At 34.8% G+C, this 22,606-nt stretch overlaps 1 protein-coding gene across 1 annotated transcript; it reads left to right on the forward strand.

Moving 5' to 3' along the window:
• The first annotated feature begins 7,727 nt into the window (after positions 1-7,727).
• LOC117925905 (putative disease resistance RPP13-like protein 1) lies at positions 7,728-8,775 on the forward strand. The gene has a single exon (XM_034845015.1). The coding sequence runs from the start codon at positions 7,728-7,730 to the stop codon at positions 8,721-8,723; it is 996 nt and encodes a 331-aa protein (XP_034700906.1). The 3' UTR covers positions 8,724-8,775.
• The last annotated feature ends 13,831 nt before the right edge of the window (positions 8,776-22,606 follow it).

Below are 22,606 nucleotides of genomic sequence, written 5' to 3' on the forward strand. Positions count from 1 at the left end.
ATTTTGATGTCATTTTGTTCTTGTTTTGGTCTTTCTTAGGTCTTCTGTATACATGGTGTTGCTGTTGGGATGATCACTTAGATCACTCTCATGTACCCTATTTAGAAATCAGAACCAAGATCCTTTTCTTAGAATTGACAATGTTCCTGTGCTTCTCATTGGGGGAATTCCCATTGTTTGTATCAACAGAGTCAGATGTTTAGAAAGATTTTTACATCCTGAAGAATATTGTAACTTGATTTGTTCTCATTCAATTTCCTAATTCTAAATAGAAGGAATGAAGGATGTTATGTTAAGCTTCTTCACTCTCTTACGCAATAGACAAGTTTGCTCAAGCTCTTAGTTCTAGGGTACCTAATCTGCAAGATATGATCAAATATTACTTTAATTGGAATTTTCCAGAACATTGTTAGTGATGAATTACAGAGCCTTGTTTCCATGTTCCACAACAGCTATGTACTTAGCTTAAAGTACATAATAAATAAGAAATAGAAAATTAAAGGTGAAACATGAAATCCATTAACTTATACCCCAATGATACCGAAACATGCCTCTGACTAGTTATTCACAACAGATAATAAACATGTCTTCTATTTCAGATATCTTAGCCAGTCCTTTGACCATCCCTCATGATCACCTTCATTAACTGGTGCTGAGAGCTTCTGTAAGCGCCTGAAGATGCTGCTGTTTTAGTGCTAGGAAGATGATTTGTATTAAACAAGGAGATGTTGGGTGTGCTACTACCAAAGCTAAGAAACCCAAAATCCTTTTAGTTTCAAAATGATGTCTTCCTCTCAATTAACCATTTGTTAATGGATACATACATCTTTGTGCATCTGTCCATGTCTTTGATTGTTTTCTTTCAGGTGGTTATGACACTTCCAAGTCTAATCACCCTTTAACATCTTCTTGATTGGGGCACCATCTCCAACGGAAAACAAATGTCTGACTCAGTAGTCCTTTGAAACTAGCATCAATCTTATTGTTTAGTGTCATTGTTGCATGCAAACCTGTGTTTTGCAAATCATGATGAACTATTAGATTGATGGATATCCTTTGGGTTGAGATGGTTCAAAGCTTCATAATACAAAATACTGTGGCATGGGAAAGTAGCATTTTATGCTAATTTGCCCCCTTATTTCAATTAGAGGGTTTTTTTCAAAGGCTGATTTCTTTTTCTTCCAACACAGCAGTTGAAAGCAGACATAGAATATTGGGGTCTTCTTGTACTTACCAATGATTATGTGGATTTTTTTGAAGTATTTTCTTCCTTGTAAGGTAGAAACATAGAAAAAGTCAAAGCACCTCTCAATATGTGTTTGAAGTACCATTTCGATCTAGCCAATTTCAAGTCAGTTGTAATTGACATCTAACTGTTCCTTTAAGGGCATATCTACTTGCTCTAAACTCCAATCCTTCACAGAAGTTGATGTTCAACATCTTGTGCTTCAATATTAAGATTGAATTGTCAGTTCTGGTCTCAAATGTTCTGATACACAAATTAACTATGGAGTCATTGTTGCCTATGGTCATAAGACATGGTGCCAAGCAGCTCTCCAGCTATAATAAGTGACTTATCTTCTTGATATATACTCAAGAGCCTCAAATTCTCTTCCATGGACTAATTTATTGATATTCCCTGCAGGCTTTCAATTTGATTTTATCACTAGACATTTGGAAATGATCTTTCTTTCCAATGAAACAGTACCCATGGCTCTCCCCATGGAAGACAACAGCAAAGACACAGACCATCTTGATATATGAACAATCACAATAGTTCTAACCAACTTTGCACCCAGTAGCTCCTAATATCTTCATACACTGCAATAATTTATATCCCAAATGAAATAGAAACTTGAATATGAAACCTAAAAGCAATAATTTATATCCCAAATGTTATAAATATTATTTACAACGTCCCTCCCTCCTATTCATGAAATATTTCTTCATATTAATAACCTTGCATCCTGTGTTCATACTTAAAACAAAAATGTACACCCACTACTACGTACAGGGTGTGTTCATTATTTTCTTCTTTCCACCTCGCAGTTAACTTCATTCTTCATGACAAACCAATCACATGTTATCAGTCAGATATGCATACCATTGCCCATGAACCTACACATGGCTGCTGCCACCACTCTATCAGTCAGATCAACGACTCCCACTCGCCGGAGTGCCATTTCTGCTAATTTTCTTCCTTGAGGGCCATTCCCTACAAGCACTACTACTCTCGCAGCCAAGTAAACAGCATGGGACACTCTCTCAAACATGGCATCCCCAGCTTGCAGTCTCTTCACCAACATCCTACTCATAACTGCTTTCCTCACTTGAAGCTTGCTGATGTTGGAGGCTTCCTCACCATCTCTTCAAAATCCACTCATGATTTCAACAATTTCTTTCAATTCCTACCTCTTTCAGAACGGTCTAAAGCTCTGAGACTTCTTGGCCACACCTAACTACCATGTTTTCCATTTCCACAGGGTTGGCTAGTGCTACACAGTTTAAGATTAGCATCCATCAAAGCTTAGACAATTAAGGAGCAAAAGAATGAACTCCAAAAATGGAAAAATGAGCAAGCAGATATAAGGATGGGTCATTGGAACTCAACTAGGACAAATTTCCTTTCCCTGGAAAAAATCAACTATTTCATGCAGGAGCCCATTTGTCTCAGTAATGTGGAGAGCTCTAATACAACCGGCTTATGTATTCATGGCAGAAGTGTGTCGACAAATATTAACCTGTAAGGAATTTTGTACAACATAGCTTTGACACATTGAGGATTTTGGTTATGGCCAAATGATGGAACAGTGTGCCCAAAAATTATTTCTCAAGGGCCAAGCTAATTACAGTTCCACTTTTTCCTTCTTTTACCACTGTCCTTTTTTTTCCTTCATGGCCCTCAAATCCAAAGTACTCTGAATTTATAGATAATCTATAAAGGGCCATCAAATGATGTGGAAAGAATGTGTGTGGATGTCAAACTACAAATTCAAATAATAATTTGAATTTTGCTGGAGACTTGATTTGCGGATGCATCATTTGATTGATTGACGATATTTTCTTAAGCTATAACCCCAGTAGTCAATAACAGGGATGATAAGATTCAGGATGACATTGGTCTACAGCCGCCCTATAGCTCCAGTACCTGACAAAAGTTATTGATAAGAGTCTTCCTATCACCTAAGGGTCTCCAAAAAGCCCATGGCCCGGCCCGGCCCAGCCCGAGCCCGGAAAGCCCGAGCCTATTTCTAGATGGGCCGGGCCATGGGCCCCAATTTAGGCCCGGCCCGGCCCGTAGGCCCGCCACTTAAAAAATATATATATAAAAAAAATGTTCAAGAAATAGAAAAGGCTACATTAATAAAATATTCATTACTAACTATTTTATTCATTGAATGTATACATTACATTTGAAAATGTGGGAAAAGTTTACATCACTATAAAATAAATACATCCCAACTAGGTTGTCACCTATTTATTTGTCAATCATTTGTACTTTTCAACCACAAAAATAAAAATAAAAATATGACATACATTTAGTAAAATATTTTAATCATTATCTCTTGGCGGTGATGGCGAACTATTGCAAATCCATGAGATCTTGATGATTTTAGTTTTTCCATATCGACAAGCATATTTTCTTCTGAATAGAATCAAATACTTCAAAAAGATCTCTTAAAAGATCTGTAATATGCCAATATAATCATTTAATACATCAATATCTGCTTCATAATCATTGCTAATTAATTGTATTTCATATAGTTCTACTATTTTTCTATATTTTATAATAGTTTGTAAAATTTATAAGTGGAATTCCATCTAGTGGGCATATCCAAATTTATATTTCTTTTTTCATATTTAACATTTTGCAACAATCAAAAAATAATTCATGTTTTGCTTGAGAACTATTAAGACCCGCAGCAATGCCTCTAATTTTTTATAATGTATCATTAACGTGTTTTAATCCATCTTTTACAATTAAATTTAAAATATGTGCACACAATGCACATGAAATATTTACATTGATCTTCTTTTATTGGCAATATCGTTTAATCTAGATACTACTGCATCATTATTAGAAGCATTATCTAATGTATTGTAAATATTTTATCACGAATGCCAAAATTTATAATTTCATCATTTATTAAAGATGCTATATTTTTACCATTATGTGGAGCATTATTATTTTAAATGAAATAATTCTTTTATTTAATTTCCATTCATTATCAATATAATGAGCAGTTATACATAAAAAACCACTGTGAGTTAAAGATGTCCAAATATCAGATGTTAAACAAATTTTTCTTCAAAATTTGCAAAAAAAATTTTAAATTTTCTTTTGTGTTTCAAATTTTTTATAAGAATTCTTTTAACTGTATTTTCAGAGCAACCTTGAAACTGAGGATTAACAGCTTGTTGCATTGTTCCCGTATAATCATGAGTTTCCATGAAATTGAAAGGTTGTTCTGCTCTTATTATATAACCAATCATTTCTTCACGACAATAAGATTCATCATAAGAAAATGTTTTTAAATTTTCACTTTCATCTTTACCTAATTGTATATAATTTCTAATATCTACATTATTTTTAGTTTTACAATTTTCATGATGCCTTTTTAAATGACTTGTACCTGCATTTGAGCCACCATTAAGAAGTTTGTTACAAATTTACATTTTGCTTTTATTTCTTTTTATTATTTTCTAAATTTATTTCTATTCTATCAAAAAATTCCATATATTTGAAGTAAATTTTTTGCTATCACATGCATTAGATGAAGAACAAGAACCACTTACCATAATTATAATTATTGATAAAATATTATGCTAAAAATAATAAATGTAAAATTAAAATGTAACAAATAAATAAAAGAAAAGGTGAAGTATGTTACTAAATTGGAGAACCAAAGTAGAAATTCCTTCAAATTTGAACTTTTTGAACCACCAATGCTTGTTTTTCACCACCAATAATATTGAATAATTTGAGACAAAATGCAATAATTAGAAATATTGTGGAATGGGAGAGAGCTTAAGAGTTGAAAGAATAGAAAAAAATTGAGGGTATTTAATATTTATAGGGATTTAAATATTAGGATTTATTTATTTGTTTTTTAAATGTCAAGACCGTTCAACGGTCATATATTTGATATTTATGAATTATGAGTGACATGTTCAACGGTCATGTGACCGTTGAACAGCCAACTCACTTTTATTTTTTTTCAAAAATCATACAACATTTCTAATATATATATAACTAATGCAAAATAGTTACACAAAAGAGGGTCAGCTCAGTTGGTGGCTAGCTCTCCTTGAATGCTTATGGATCCATAAGGGAAGGGGATTTCCTCTTCCCTTCAAAACTCAAAAGTATTTTAATTTTTACCCAAAGCCCGCCCAGCCCGCCCAGCTCGCCCAACTTGAGGGCCCACGAGCTGGGCCACGGCCTTAGATTTACCAAGGGCCCGGCCTGGCCAGCCCGTTGACCAATCAACGGGCTCAGTGGCCCGCCTGGGCTAGGCCATGGGCCTTACTCCTCCGGGCCGGCCAGTCCAGCCCAGCCCGTTGGAGACCCTTGCTATCACCACCACTTGCCTTTCATATTTGCCTTTATTTTCATATTTCTATGGTAGGTGAATCTGAAGTCCATATGGGTTGATGTGAATTCCCAAGTCAACAACCAAGTCTAAGAAAGAATTTCATCAATGAAAATGGTGCTGAATGACCAAATAAAAAGAAATTATTTTTTTGAAAAGGCCTTGACCCATATATATTGTATGCAAGGTTATGGTCTTTTTATGATTTCAAATAGTATTAAAATACCATTTTTTTTTCATTTTGTCCAAAGCATCCACAACAACATAGGCTTGTTTGGTAATGGTTCTTGAAAATAGCTTTTTATTTGCCTTTATTTTCATTCATATCTGGTGGGTGGGTCTGAAGTCCATATGGCTTAATGTGAACCACCAAGTCAACAACCAAGTCTACCAAAGAATTTCAACCAATGAAAATGGTGATGAATGACCAAATTCCTAATTAAACCTTGAATCCCAAGTTAGATATCCAAATAAAAAGAAATTAATTTTTTTGAAGGCCTTGACCCATATATTGTATGCAAGGTTATGGTCTTTTCATGATTTCAAATGGTATTGAAAAATACCATTTTTCTTTTTCATTTGTCCAAAGCATCCACAGTAGCATAGGCTTGCCTAGTAATGATTTTTGAATTTTTATTTTTTTTCTATAGAACATTTTTTATACAAAATAATTTTTGAGCATGTATTCTAAAAATAACTTTTTTATAATAAATTTGAGATGTTTTTAGTTATTTTTTTGTGCATGCTTGAGTTGTGAGTAACAATTGAAAAAATGTAAAATATTTTAAAAACTTTTGAATTATACATAAATGCACGATACTTTTATGAAAAATAAATTAATAAAGCCTTTTATATATATATATATATATATATATATATTTGAGTTTTCAAATAGAATTTTATTCCTCAAAATAACTAAGAATTGTTTTTCAAAATTTGCCAAACAAATCCATAGTATCTATATATGAAAAAACTTTATGCATTAACGATTCTATTGAAAATTGATATAAGAATCATAATCCATCTAGAAATTGCATGTTGTTGCTTATTAATTAAGGTTTTAAAAATTGAACCAAATTGGATAATTCGACGTGTTGGAATATCGACCAATCATCCTACTATTGAGAAATTGAACAATCTTACCCAGTGGACCACTTGAACCATCGATCTTGTTAAACAACCAATTTCCCTAAAAATTAAACTTATACAATTTGGGTTTAATATTCATATTAAAATGAATATATTGGATATTCATGTATATATTCACACTAAAGTATTAACAAGATTTATACAATATAAAATGAAAAAAATAAATATCAAAATCTTATTCTATTTTTTATATATAATACATTCTTTCAATAATTAAATATAATATTTTTAGTAACTAGTAAAATAAAAATATTAATAAATTTATTTTTATTCTTATCACGATTTAATATAATAATATTAAACATAAAATGATAAAATATTTCAATTATTTTAAATATTTACAAATAATTTTAATTTTTGTGAGTTATTTTTAATTGATGTATAAATTATATATTTATAATATCATTCTTTAATCATGATCCCCCAAGATTTAACCCTTGATCCAAATCAAAACCTGATAATTTGATTTGGTTTGATGATCAATCTGATGAGAAAAATATTTATATTATCCCTAAAAAATTGTTAGTTTCACCTTACTTGTATATTAAGCACACAATAAAAGTAAATTTTCATATATATTTTTTTATATAAATCTCATTTAATTCTCAAAATACCTTGATTTACAACCAAAACTTCTCATTTAATCAATAATGAAATCCAGAAAAAGTCAGAAGATGGCTTTCATGAAGCTTCAATTAAGTCTACGTTTTTATCACAATGGAAGGAAAATCATGTACGAAGGATGAAAATCTTCAATAAAATTTTCATTTTCTATATATTGACCAATGAAATTTGTTGTCGGCAAAGAAAGCTGGCATATGGGGGGGGGTCTACCATGAAAACTTTGGAATCCAAAGTTCCTTTACCGTCAACAAGTTGGATTTTCTCTACAATTTTTTTTCTGGTTTGGAGGTTTCATTTTGGGTCTGCTTGCTTTCTTCTTCCCTCGATTCATCTTTCACCTCCTTTGCAAGAGAAACAGAAATGGCAGGGCCTTTAGTTGGAGGTGCGTTTCTCTCAGCTTCTCTCCAAGTTCTATTTGACAGGTTGGCTTCTCGCGAGGTTGTGAGCTTCATCCGGGGGCAGAAGCTCAGCGATGCGCTCCTGAAGAAGTTGGAAAGGAAGTTGCTGGTCGTCCATGCAGTGCTTAACGATGCTGAGGTCAAACAGTTTACAAATCCATATGTGAAGAAGTGGCTGGTCTTGCTGAAAGAGGCCGTGTATAATGCGGAGGACATATTGGATGAGATCGCCACAGAGGCTTTGCGACACAAGGTGGAAGCTGCGGAGTCCCAAACCAGCACAAGTCAGGTGGGTAACATCATGGACATGTCAACCTGGGTTCTCGCTCCATTTGATGGTCAGGGCATAGAGTCTAGGGTGGAGGAGATCATTGATAGACTAGAAGATATGGCACGAGACAGAGACGTCCTTGGGTTGAAAGAAGGTGATGGCGAGAAACTGTCACAAAGGTGGCCTTCTACTTCTTTGGTAGATGAATCTCTTGTCTATGGCAGGGATCAAATTAAGGAGGAGATGGTTCAACTGTTGCTGTCCGATAATGCAAGGAGTACTGATGCGATGGGTGTGATCTCCATAGTCGGCATGGGTGGCACGGGCAAAACCACACTTGCCCAGCTGCTCTACAATGACCAAAGGGTGAAGGAACACTTCGAAATCAGGGCATGGGTTTGTGTTTCCGAAGAATTTGATCCTATCAGAGTTACGAAAACAATTCTCGAGGCGGTCAATTCATCCACGTCCAGTACCACTGATCTAAATCTACTTCAGGTTCAACTGAAGGAGAGAATTAATATGAAGAATTTTTTACTTGTCCTGGATGATGTTTGGAACGAAGACTCTTGTGACTGGGATACGCTACGAACTCCACTCATAGTCGGTGCAAAGGGAAGCAAGATTATTGTAACTACGCGAAGCACCAATGTTGCATCTGCCATGCGTGCAGTCCATACTCATTGAAAATGGAGACTCAAGTGGGCATCCACAACTAGAAGAAATCGGAGAAAAGATTGTCCACAAATGCCAAGGTCTACCGCTGGCTATAAAAGCAATGGGGAGTCTCCTACACTCCAAGGTTGAAGCAAGAGAATGGGATGATGTATTAAACAGTGAATTATGGGATTTGCCCACAGATGCGGTTCTTCCTGCTCTGAGGTTGAGTTATTATTACCTTCCTTCACATCTAAAACGTTGTTTTTCTTATTGTTCAATCTTTCCCAAAGACTACGAATTCGAAAAGGAGAAGCTTGTTTTGTTATGGATGGCAGAAGGTTTGTTGGAACAATCAAAAAGCAAGAAAAGAATGGAAGAGGTAGGTAATTTGTACTTTCAAGAACTTCTGTTAAAGTCATTTTTTCAAAATTCAATTAGCAATGACTCATGTTTTGTAATGCACAACCTCGTTAATGACATGGCACAATTGGTATCAGGAGAATTTTCTACTTCTTTGGAGGATGGTAAGATATACAGAGTCTCGGAGAAAACTCGTCATTTATCATATTTGATTAATGAATATGATGTCTATGAGAGATTTGATCCACTTTCTCAAATTAAGTGTCTCCGAACATTTTTACCAAGAAGCAAATATCAGTACTTTCAATATAACTTTTTAAGTAATAGAGTTCTACACCATCTATTGCCGAAAATGAAATGTTTACGAGTGTTGTGTTTGAATGCTTATCTTATTACTGATTTGCCTCATTCGATTGAGAAGTTGAAACACTTGCGCTACTTGGATCTCTCTAGGACAAGGATTCAAATGTTGCCTGAATCAGTTTGTAACTTATATAATTTACAAACAATGATGTTATTGGGATGTCATTGTCTCATTGAATTACCCTCAAGGATGGAAAAATTGATTAATTTGCGTTACCTTGATATTATTGGTACTGGGTTGAAAGAGATGCCAAGTGATACATGTATGCTAAAGAATTTACAATCACTTTCTACATTTATTGTGGGCCAAAATGGTGGGTTAAGATTGGGAGCATTGAGGGAGCTTTCGGGAAGTCTTGTCATTTCAAAGTTGGGGAATGTAGTATGTGATAGGGATGCATTAGAAGCTAACATGAAGGATAAAAAGTACCTTGATGAGTTGAAGTTTGAGTGGGATTATGAGAACACTGACCTTGGTGGTGTTGTGCAAAATAGAAGGGATATACTCAACAGCTTACAGCCACATACAAACCTCAAGAGACTCCATATTTATTCTTTTAGTGGTTTAAGCTTTCCAAATTGGGTAGGAGATCCTTCATTCTTCAATCTTGTTGACCTGGGGCTTCAGAATTGTAACAATTGCTCGTCATTGCACACTCGGGCAGCTACCCTCTCTTAAACATCTTTCTATCTTAGAAATGAAAGGAGTTAAAATGGTGGGTAGTGAATTTTATGGGAATGCTTCTTCCTCCAACACAATTAAGCCCTCCTTCCTGTCCCTACAAACTCTATAAATGGTTATGCTGTGGATGCAGACGTGGAGAATTCCCTCGTCTTCAGAAGCTTTGTATAAATGAATGTCCCAAACTCACTGGGAAATTACCAAAACAGCTTCGTTCATTGAAGAAACTTCAAATCATTCGTTGTGAGTTGCTTGTGGGCTCCCTCCGAGCTCCTCAAATCCGTGAATGGAAAATGTCGTATCATTGTAAATTTCGCTTGAAAAGGCCAGCTTGTGGGTTCACTAATCTCCAAACTTCAGAAATTGAAATTTCAGACATCTCTCAATGGGAGGAAATGCCACCACGAATACAGATGCTAACAATCAGAGAATGTGATTCGATAGAGTGGGTATTGGAGGAGGCAATGCTACAAAGAAGCACTTGTCTTCTCTAACATTTGCGCATCACAAGTTGTCGTTTCTCCAGACCCTTGCATAGTGTTGGTTTACCCACTACATTGAAGTCACTAGATATCTCGAAGTGTACCAAACTGGAGTTTGTCCTGCGTGCACTATTGAGATCCCACCATCCATTCCTTGTATTTTTGTTCATTAGTGGTTTTGGGAACTGTAATTCTTTCTCACTATCTTTCTCATTAAGCATCTTCCCACGGTTGAACAGACTCGACATCTCTGATTTTGAAGGGCTTGAATTCCTCTCCATCTCCGTTTCAGAGGGGGATCCCATGTCTCTTAATTATTTAACTATCGAAGACTGCCCTGATCTGATATATATTGAATTGCCCGCTCTCGAGTCTGCACGCTATGGGATCTCCAGATGTAGGAAGCTGAAGTTGCTGGCGCACACACACTCATCGTTGCAGAAATTGAGGTTAATAGATTGTCCAGAATTGTTGTTTCAGAGAGATGGTTTGCCCTCCAACCTACGTGAACTTGAAATTTCATCCTGCAACCAACTCACATCTCAGGTGGACTGGGGTTTGCAAAGACTGGCCTCTCTTACAAAATTCACAATCAGTGCTGGATGCCAAGACATGGAATCATTTCCCAACGAGTCCTGCTACCCTCCACACTTACCTCTCTTTCTATACGTGGTCTTCTGAATCTCAAGTCTCTGGACAGCAAGGGGCTACAACAACTTACCTCTCTAACAACATTATCCATCTTCAACTGCCCTAAGTTCCAATCCTTTGGAGAAGAGGGGCTTCAACATCTTACCTCTCTTAAAAATTTAGAGATGACCTACCTCCCTGTGCTCGAATCTTTGAGAGAAGTAGGTCTTCAATACCTCACCTCTCTCAAAGAATTGTCTATGTCCAATTGCTATCATCTCCAATGCTTGACAAAAGAGAGACTGCCAAACTCCCTCTCTTTTATGAAAATCAAGAGTTGTCCTTTGCTGGAGGATGGGTGCCAATTTGAGAAAGGCCAAGATTGGGAATATATAGCTCACATTCCACGCATAGTGATAGGTGGTGTGCTCTACTAAATTACTCATGAAGGTGGTGATTCCACACACATAATGACTTCAGTATGCTAAATACCGTCAGTCAGGTACTTGTTCTACACTTCCCAAAAATTGATGTGGCAATTTATTAAAGTAGCTAAATTTGTGCAGCTGAATTTCTAATCATTTCTATTGTGGTAACATATTTATGTTTCTCAGGTTAACACAAGTCTCCTTATACACAAACTTGTAAGATTCCACTTCCTATGGTCTGACAGACATGGTGCCAAGTAGCCCTCCACGTATAAGAGACTTGTGTTCTTGATATATGACTATGATCTTTCCAATGAAACAATATTTGATGAGTCTCCCCCTGGAAAGACTAACAATAGGTACTTTCATTTTAACATTGACGATTGAAATATTTCAAAGACTCATTCAATTTACCTTTACAATGGGCAGACATGGACGAATTTCTGGTAGCTTATGGTAACTTAAACATTTTAATTGCTTTATTTCCTTTTCATGACCTATTTTAGATTTGTATTTGTGGTACCATAAGGCCAGTGTAATTTCATGTTGTAAGTCAATGCCTAACAAAAATGTACCATTACCAAAGATTTAATTTGATGACTTTATTAACCTTGTTTGGCCTCTAAATTACATGAATATTAAAACAAAAGGTTTTGCAAGTTTATGTATTTGCTTTGGAATATTAATGATTTAGACACTCGTACATCTTCTAATACCTTTGATATTGCCTATCTATGTCTCTGATCAAACGTGCTTGGAATTTTACCTGCATCAGAAATACGCTCTAGGTCTAACTATTGTATGTAAACAATTTAGAATTATATGGGATCTTATTTGGAGCCTTCTGCAAGTTATTTTTTCAAAGGAGTTGAATCAGAATCAAGATATTGTATCTTTTCTCCCTTCCATATCAAGTGAATCACCGTTTCTCCTCTTCCCATCTCATATTAAGTATCCAGGAAGAACATTAAAGATTTCTTATGAGAAACACATTTTTTTTATAATGAGAAATATATAAGGTAAATAGAAATAATTTATATGAATTTATTTTACATCTGTGACTTTGAAACAAAATTAGAATATGAGAATTTATGAAATTAGAAAAAGGGATCCCTCCAAAAGAGCCTATTATTCAATTTGTTTTGGTTACTATTTTAAGTCCAATTTGTGTTTATTTGGAATGGCACTTGCTTCTACTTTACCCTCTTGTCATGATACAGCATATTGAGGTCTTCTTGTACTTGCAGAAGAAAGTAGCCAAAGCACCCCTAGGTTCTGGTCATTGGGAACTGTTCTATTTCAATCATGTCTTATTACATATACTCATGAGCCTCTAATTCTGTTCCATGGACTAATTTATTGATATTTACTACAGGCTTTCAATATGATTTTCTCACTAGATTGGCAATGATCTTTCTTCAATGACTCCCCATGGAAGACAAGCCAAGTTACATGCCCTCTCTTTCATTGGTAATTTTCAACACCCAAGATCAACTCCCCTTGGACGATCACAATAGTTCTACTCATGGACAATCATAAGAATCTTTATACACTTCTCAAGTCTATTCAAGAATTATACTTTAACAAAAGTCAATTTTATGCTCTGTTTGTTTGGTACAAATCGGGAACAAAGATATCAAGAATGAACAATGATTTCTTCCCAGGTAGCTCATACCAAACAAAGTCACTTATATATTCTCAATGACTCAGTTACGTTACCTTTCGAATGGGCAAGGCTGATTTCTGATTTTCTCTTACATAAGCATACATGGGCACATTTATGGTTAGAGAAATCTTTTAATTGCTTTGGTCCATTTTCTGAGGGTACGACAGAGGAGATGCTCTTCGTAATCTGCAAATTACAAGTTGTTCTTACATCATTTTGTAGGTCGTATGAGGTTGAAATGTGTGATATCTTATACCTAACCAGAAAGTAACAGGTATGTTTTCTTTGGGCTTATACTTTTCGATAACTAAGGCATTTGTTGCTTTAATTTGTAATAAAATTATTTCAAAGGTTGTTGAGGATGGAAGGTGGAGTGAGGAAGATGCTGCTCTTTTAGTGCCTGAGAACTTAACTGGTATTGAACAGGGAGATGGCAAGTAGAAGATGGTGTTTGACTGAGGTTGCTTCTATCTTTCTAGTACTGAATTGGTCAAGTTAGGTCATGATTGACTGAGGTTGCTCTGTTTTGGTTTTGCAGTCAGCAGTTTACCAGAGATGGTGTTTACTGTGCTTCTGCTTGCATGAAGGGAGAGATCACCAATTAGCCACATTTGAAAGGAAGGATACAGGAATATAGCATCTTTGTTATGATTTTACTGCATTTATTTCTTTCCTAATTTTGATTTCATTTTGTTCTTGTTTTGGTTTTTCTTATATCTTCGGTATACATGGTGTTGCTGTTGGGATGATCACTTAGATCACTGTCATGTACCCTTTTCAAAAACAGGATCCTTTTCTTAAAATTGACAATGTTCCTGTTCTTCTCATTGAGGAAGTCCCATTGCCATCTTGGCTCTCATTGTTTGTATCAGCAGAGTTAGATGTTTATTTGATAAGAAAGACGAATACTGTAACTTGATTCATTCTCATTTAATTTCCTAATTTTGAATAGAAGGAATGAAGAATGATGTTATGTTGAGCTTCTTCACTCTCTTTATGCAATGGACAATTCTGATCAAGTTCTTAGTTAGAGTACCTAATATGCAAGATATGATCAAATATTACTTCAATTGGAATTTCCAGAACTCTGTTAGTGATGAATTACAGGGATCACACCAGCTTTTTCCTCGTTTCCTTGTCCCACAATAACTATGTACTTTTGCTTATGGGTCATGAAGGATTAAGCAATTAAAGAAGATAGGAGTCATCATCATCACAAGTCACAGCATATAATAAATAAGAAATAGAAAATTAAAGGTGAAAAATGAAATTGATTAACTTATACCCCAAATGATACCAAAACATGCCTCTGACTAGTTATTCACAAACAATAATAAACATGTCTTTTGTTTCACATATCTCAGCCAGCCCTTTGATCATCCCTCATGAGTCACCTTCATTAACTGGTGCTGAGAGCTTCTGCAAAGGCACCTGAAGATGCTGCTGTCTTAGTGCTAGGAACATGATTTGTATTAAACAAGGAGATGGCGGGTATTCTACTACCAAAGCTAAGAAACCCAAAATCCTTTTGGTTTTAAAATGAAGTCTTCCTTTCAATTAACCATTTGTTAATGGATACATACATTTTAGGTGCATCTGTCCATGTCTTGTGATTATTTTCTTTCAGGTGGTTATGACTCTTCCAACTCCAATTACGCTTTAACTCCATCTTCTTGAGTCGGCCACCCCCTCCAATGGAAAACAGATGTCTAACTCAGTAGTCCTTTTCTCTTTATTGTTTGGTGTCATTGTTTCATGCAAAGCTATGTTTTTCAAATAATGATGAACTATTTGATTGATGGACATCCTTTTGGTTGAGATGGTTCAGAGCTTCATGATACAAAAAACTGTTGGGAAACTAGCATCTTATGACAGTCTTGATGTGTGTACGTGCTAGATCTTTATAGTGGACGAACAAGGGGATTTTCTGGTTGGTGGGGTTCAACTTACAACTTAGGGGATTTGTAGAAATCAAATAAAATCAAATGAATGTAGAAGCCAAAGAGTGTTGCTCTGGAAGGGGTGAGGATTCTTTGGAACCTATGTAAAATTTGTTTATTAGAGTGGTTTTTCTCCCATTCCTTTTCTAGAGACAGATTGGTTCCTCAAATTCAAAATCTTCGTCTGTTGAATGTCTTCTTGTACTTTACCAATGATTGAGGAACTCAAAATCTTCGTCTGTTGAATGTCTTCTTGTACTTATCAATGATTATGTGGATTTTTAAATATTTTCTTCCTTATAAGGCAGAGACATAGAAGAAGTCAAAGCACCTCTAAATATATATGTGTTGATCTAGCCAATTTCAGGCCAGTTGTGATTGATATCTAACTGATCCTTTAAGGACATATCTACTTGCCCTGAACTCCAATCCTTGACAGAAGTTGATGTTCAACATCTTGTTCTTCAATATTAAGATTGAATTGTCAGTTCTGGTCTCATATGTCCTTATACACAAATTAACTTTGAAGTTGTTGTCTATGGTCATAAGACATGGTGCCAAGCAGCTCTCCAGGTATAATAAGTGACTTGTCCTCTTGTTATATACTCATGAGCCTCAAATTCTCTTCCATGGACTAATTTATTGATATTCCCTGCAGGCTTTCAATTTGATTTTATCACTAGAGATTTGGAAATGATCTTTCTTTCCAATGAAATAGTACCCCATGGCTCTCCCCATGGAAGACAGCAGCAAAGACACAAACCATCTTGATATATGAACAATCACAATAGTTCTAACCAACTTTGCACCTAGTAACTCCTAATATCTTCATACAAATCAATAATTTATATCCCAAATGTACACCCACTACTATGTACAGGTGTGTTCATTATTTTCTTCTTTCCACCTTATAATTAACTTCATTCTTCATTTTTCTTCATTATTCTTTCCACCTATTTTAGATTTGCACTTGTTGATCCCTTTTCCATCATAAAAAATGGAGATTCAACTTTCTGCCATACTTACAATCATTTACATATCATTTCTCAAGGCCAGTACTATAAGGCCAGTGTTTTGCAAATAATGATGAACTATTAGATTGATGGACATCCTTTTGGTTGAGATGGTTCAGAGCTTCATGATACAAAAAACTGTTGGGAAACTAGCATCTTATGATAGTCTTGATGCGTGTACATGATAGATCTTTGTAGTGGACGAACAAGGGGATTTTCTGGTTGGTGGGGTTTAACTTATATGAAAGTGGCAGTCAACAAGATCTTTTGTTATTATTTTCTCAAACATTGAAAGCAGTGGACCCCAACTGTTTGAAAGTTCAAAGACACCTCTTTGTCTAGCTTTGCAATTTTTGTGTAAAAAACATGCTTTTCTAGAAAGAACAATTAAAAATAGGTTGGCCCTGAAACATTGTCTTTTACTAACATTAATTATTTAAAATGAATATATTGAATATTCATGTAAAATATAAAAAAAGAATCTTATTCTTTTTTCGACATATAATATATTTTTTAATAATTAAATATTATAATTTATGGACTAATAAAATAAAAATATTAATAAATTTACATTTTATTCTTATCATGATTTAATATAAAAATGGTAAAATATTTCAACTGTTTTATTGATAAAAGGATATAGGATTTGTAAGTTTACATATGCATGTATGACTTTCGTTTACATCCCCTTCCACTTTCTTCCTTTCTCCTTGTATTCTTTTCATGGACCACTGCACTGTGATGTTTTGTCAACAATGCAGAAGTCTGGGCTCTACCACGATGTCCAATAATTCATTCAACCATTGGAAACTTCGCCTGAACCAACCTTTTCTAGTTTGGAGGTTTCATCTTGGGTGTGCTTACTTTCTTCCCTCGATTCATCTTTCACTTCCTTTTGCTAGAGAAACAGACATGGATGGGGCTTTGGTTGGAGGTGCTTTTATGTTAGCTTCTCTTCAATTTCTATTTCATAGGTTGGCTTCTCACGAGGTGCTCAACTTATTCACGGGGCACAAGCTCAATCATGCACTCAAGAAGTTGAAGAGAAAACTATTGTCTGTCTATGCCGTGCTCAATGATGCCAAGCAGAAGCAAATTACAAATCCAACGATCAAAGAGAAATATTATATAAAATGTTTCCCAAGTTGATTATATGCAATTGTAATTAAATTCTTTATAAGATTAGTAAAGCAAATAGGAGTATCTCTATAAATATTCTAGGGTATGATCAAGTTAAAAAAGTTATGAGAAGAGATATGATAGAGGTCAGATTGTACAGACTACATATTGTGGATAGAGATATGAAAAGGAGTAAGAGACATCTAATAAAGTAAAAAGGTTTACGGTTTAGGGTGTAGATACGAGGAAGAGTGGGAGATATCAGATGAAGCAAAATAGCTCATGATTTAGGATGAAAATACAAAGAGTGGGGAAACGTAAAATATTTTGAAATCCAATGAGGGGAACCATAATTTGATGCTACAAATGTTGTCTTAATGGAAAAAGAAAAATGAAAATATGTAGGCTAAACAATTGCTCAAAGAGTTATCATTGATTTCTACTTGGATTACATAACACCCCATGGTCCCTTATTAAATAAAGATATTCAAGCAACTAAAATATATAATTTAATAGTAATTCTACCAAAAAATTTCAACTAATGAAAATGGTGGTGAATGACCAAATTCCTAATTAAACCTTGAATCCCAAGTTAGATATCCAAATAAAAAGAATTTTTTTTTAAAGACCTTGACCCATATATTGTATGCAAGGTTATAGTCTTTTCATGATTTCAAATTGTATTGAAAATTACCATTTTTCTTTTTCATTTTGTCCAAAGCATCCACAATAGCATAGGCTTGCTTAGTAATGATTTTTTAAAATTGTTTGTTATTTTTATGGAACATTTTTTATACAAAATAATTTTTTGAGAATGTATTCTAAAAATAAGTTTTTTTATAATAAATTTGAGATATTTTTAGTTATTTTTTGTGCATGCTTGAGCTGTGAGTAACAATTGAAAAAATGTAAAATATTTTAAAAACTTTTGAATTATACATAAATGCACGATACTTTTATGAAAAATAAATTAATAAAGCTTTTTTTTTTTTTTTTTTTTCATATTTGGGTTTTCAAATATAATTTTATTCCTCAAAATAACTAAGAATTGTTTTTCAAAATTTTCCAAACAAATCCATAGTATCTATATATATAAAGAAACTTTATGCATTAACGATTCTATTGAAATTCGATACAAGAATCATAATCCATCTAGAAATTGCATATAGTTTCTTATTAATTAAGGTTTTAAAAATCGAACCCAATTTGGTTGCTAGTGTATAGCTTGCTCAACGGGTCTGGGAGGATTTTTAGAAGGATACGGGTTGTTATTTCCAGTTCCAATAACATCACTTGAATTTTGAATTGAATTCTTTGCTGGTACTAGAGCGTCATCTGATCTTGACTTGAGTATTAGGCAACGGATCAGTTGGAAGTATGATAGGACCTGCATGGTTAGTGTGGGTACTCGGATGACAGAGAGAGGATGTTGAAGATTCTTTTTGGTATGGGAATAAAAACTCATCGAAAATGACATGGCGTGAAACATAAATTTTTCCTGTTGCTAAATCAAGACATTTGTAACCCTGGTGTGATATATTATAACCAAGAAAATACAAGTTTTAGAACAGAAGTCAATTTTATGTTCGTTAAAAGCGCGCAGGTTTAGCCAATAGGCACATCCAAAAACACACACGAACAAATACTTAAGTTTCTGATTATAAGTCATTTCAAAAGGAGATTTGTTGTTTAAAACTTTTGAAGGAAGACGATTAATAATATAAGTGGTGGTTAAAAAAGCATCTTCCCAATATGGTTTGGGTAAATTTAAGTGAGCTAGCAAGGCTAAACCCATTTCAACAATTTGACGATATTGACGTTCAACCGAAACCATTTGTTCATGCGTGTAAGGGCAAGCTAATTGATGTTGAATGCCACAACTTTTAAAATATTGATTTAACCGTTTATACTCACCCCCCAATTAGTTTGAAGAGCTTTTATTTTTGAATCAAAATGTCTTTCAACATATTGTTGGAATTGAAGAAAAATGGATTCTACATTAGATTTTAATTTTAAAGGACATACCCAAATGAATTTTGTAAAGACATCCAAAAAACAAACATAATAACGAGATTGTTAGAAGTTTTCTTTTTAGACTGCCACGTTATGTTTTAATTTTTCAAAGTTTGAATAAAACTGAGTCATTGTTAGTTCCTATTATTTAGGAGATGTGAGTCCACTTTCATAAATTGTGAATCACGTACTATTTGTTTTGAATTTGAGATTTTTTTTCTCTTTTCAGTTATTTCCCAATTTTATAAATGTACGTTGGATGGAGGAAATAAAAGAATTGACTTCCATTGATATATTTTCTCTATTTTCTATTGTATCTTCTTTCCTTAACTTGTCTTAAAACACCAACAATTGGTATCAAAGCTTTATAATCTTGAGGGACAATGAGTGAAAAAAATTGTGAGTTTTCAAGAGAGTTGAAGACCACCAAAACACCACGTATTCCACCAAAATTTCAAGCATGGAAGGAGACTCAAGTTTCTCAGCAATGGCATCTCTAGTCTTCAATGGTGATAATTACATCATATGGGCTGTGTAGATGGAAGCCTACCTAGATGCTGTAGATCTATGGGAGGCTGTTGAAGATGACTAGGACGTTCCTCCGCTATTAGACAACCCGACTATGGCTTAAGTCAAGAATCATAAGGAAAGGAAAACCAAAAAGTCTAAGGCAAAAGCTTGCCTATTTGCAGCAGTTTCAGCTACAATCTTCACCCGAATTATGTCTTTAAAATTAGCCAAAGCCATATGGAGTTAATATCAAATTTGAATATGAAAGAGATGATTGAATTAAAGGCATGAAAGTGCTGAATCTAATAAGAGATTTCGAGTTGCAAAAGATGAAAAAGTCAGAAACCATCAAGGAGTACTCTGAAAGGCTTTTAAGCATAGCCAACAGAGTAAGATTGCTTGGTTCGAAGTTTAAAGACTCTCGTATTGTTGAAAAAATTCTGGTTACTATTCCTGAAAGATTTGAAACTACCATAACCACTTTGGAAAATACCAAAGATTTGTCCAAAATCACGTTGGCAGAGTTGTTGAACTCTTTGCAGGCGCAAGAACAACGAATGGTTATGAGACAAGAAGCAACTGTAGAGGAAGCCTTGCCCGCCAAACATGAAGATGGTTGGAGAAACAAAAAAAAAAGAAAAATAGAAAGCACCAGCAAGCAAATGGAGAAGCTGCAGCGCATAAGAGCAACAAAAACAAAGCTGGAAGTTCCAAGGGAAAGTACCCACCTTGTAAGCATTGTGACAGAACTGGCCACTCACTGTTCAAGTGCTGGAAAAGGCCATATGCTAAGTGTAACAAGTGTAATCAACTTGGACATGAAGCTATCATTTGCAAGAACCAAAACCAGCAACAAGACGTAGATGCCCAAATCGCTAATGAAGATGAAAATGATCATCTCTTTATTGCAACTTATTTTTCAGGTAGCATTTCAAGTGATAGCTAGTTGATTGATAGTGGATGCACCAATCACATGACTCATGACAAGGAACTTTTCAAAGAATTGAAGCCCACAAGAATTGCAAGAGTCCAGATAGGTCACGGTGGTCATATTCTTGCGAAAGGAATTGGAACTGTTGCTATTGCAACCCATTTAGGTACTAAAGTCATTGATGATGTGCTTTACATACCTGAAATAGACCAAAACTTGTTAAGTGTTGGTCAGCTGCTAGAAAAAGGTTTCAAGGTGTATTTTGAAGATAATTATTGGCTGATCAAGGATGCCTCTGGTCAAGACTTGTTTAAGGTCAAAATGAGAGGAAAAAGTTTCTCATTAGATCCACTTGAGGAAGAACAAATAGTTTTCCAGCAAAAGAAAATATTAGGTTATGGCATAAGTGGTTGGGGCATTATCATTATCAAGGGCTTCTCAAAATGCAAAAATCGGAAATGGTGGAAGGCTTACCTGAGTTTGAAGTGATTTCCACAAGTTGCCAGACTTGTCAATATGGAAAGCAAAGCAGACTTCCATTCCCAACAGCAACTTGGAGAGCCTCAAATAAGTTGCAACTGATTCACACTGATGTTGGAGGACCTCAAAGGACACCCTCACTCAAAGGAATTGAACACCAACTTTCAGCTCCTTATACTCCAAAGCAAAATGGAGTGAGTGAACGAAGAAACTGATTTATTATGGAGATGGCCAGATGCATGCTGCACGAGAAGAATTTGCTGAAGAAATTTTGGGCAGAGGTTGCAAACATAGCTGTATTTTTGCATAATAGACTCTCTACAAAGGCAGTATAGAATCAAACTCCTTTTGAAGCATGTATGGGTACAAACCTCCGATGACTTTTCTTAAAGTGTTTGGTTGTCTTTGTTTTACCTATGTTCCTCAGGTTGAACGAGATAAACTAGACAAAAAAGCTGTTGCAGGAATTTTTATTGGTTATATTACAGTTTCAAAGGCTTATAAAGTCTTCCAACCACATACTGATACTATAATTATCAGTAGAGATGTCCACTTCATGGAAAATGAAGAATGGGATTGGGAAGATTCAAAGACAGAGCTTGAAACAAGTTTGTTAAATGAAAGGGAGGATGATCCACCAGTAAGAGGTACTTGATTGCTCTCTGAAATTTATTAGAGATGCAATGTTGCAATTTATGAACCTTCCAACCATGAAGAAGTACTCAAAGAGTCCAAATGGAAGGATGCAATGGAGGAAGAGTTGTTCATGATTGAAAAAAACAAAACCTGGGAGCTTGTTGGTAGACCTCAAGAAAGAAAGGTAATTGGGGTAAAATGGGTGTTTAGAACCAAGCTAAATGCTGATGGTTCAGTCAACAAGTATAAAGCAAGGCTCGTAGTTGAAGGATATGCACAGATTTTTGGTGTTGATTATTCTGAAACATTTGCTCCAATAGCAAGGCTTGACACAATCAGATTACTTCTTGATATTTCTGCGCAACTTGGTTGGAAAGTGCATTAGATGGATGTTAAATCAACATTCCTTAATGGAATTCTTAAAGAAGAAATTTATGTTGAGCAACTTGAAGGTTTTGTTATGGAAGACAAAGAAGACAAAGTCTATCGACTTCATAAAGCTCTTTATGGATTAAAATAGGCACCAAGGGCCTGGTATAGTCGAATAGATGATTATTTTCTTGGTCTGGACTTTAAAAAAAGTCTTTCAGAATCCACACTTTATGTTAAAGAAAATAACAATGAAATTTTTTGTTGTTTCTCTTTATGTGGATGATC

This window comes from Vitis riparia, chromosome 12 (genome assembly GCF_004353265.1).
Source record: "Vitis riparia cultivar Riparia Gloire de Montpellier isolate 1030 chromosome 12, EGFV_Vit.rip_1.0, whole genome shotgun sequence".
Classification (NCBI taxonomy): domain Eukaryota; kingdom Viridiplantae; phylum Streptophyta; class Magnoliopsida; order Vitales; family Vitaceae; genus Vitis; species Vitis riparia.

Excerpts from the sequence above, each read along its gene's own strand:
- LOC117925905 (XM_034845015.1), top strand. The coding sequence starts at position 7,728 with ATGGCAGGGCCTTTAGTTGGAGGTGCGTTTCTCTCAGCTTCTCTCCAA.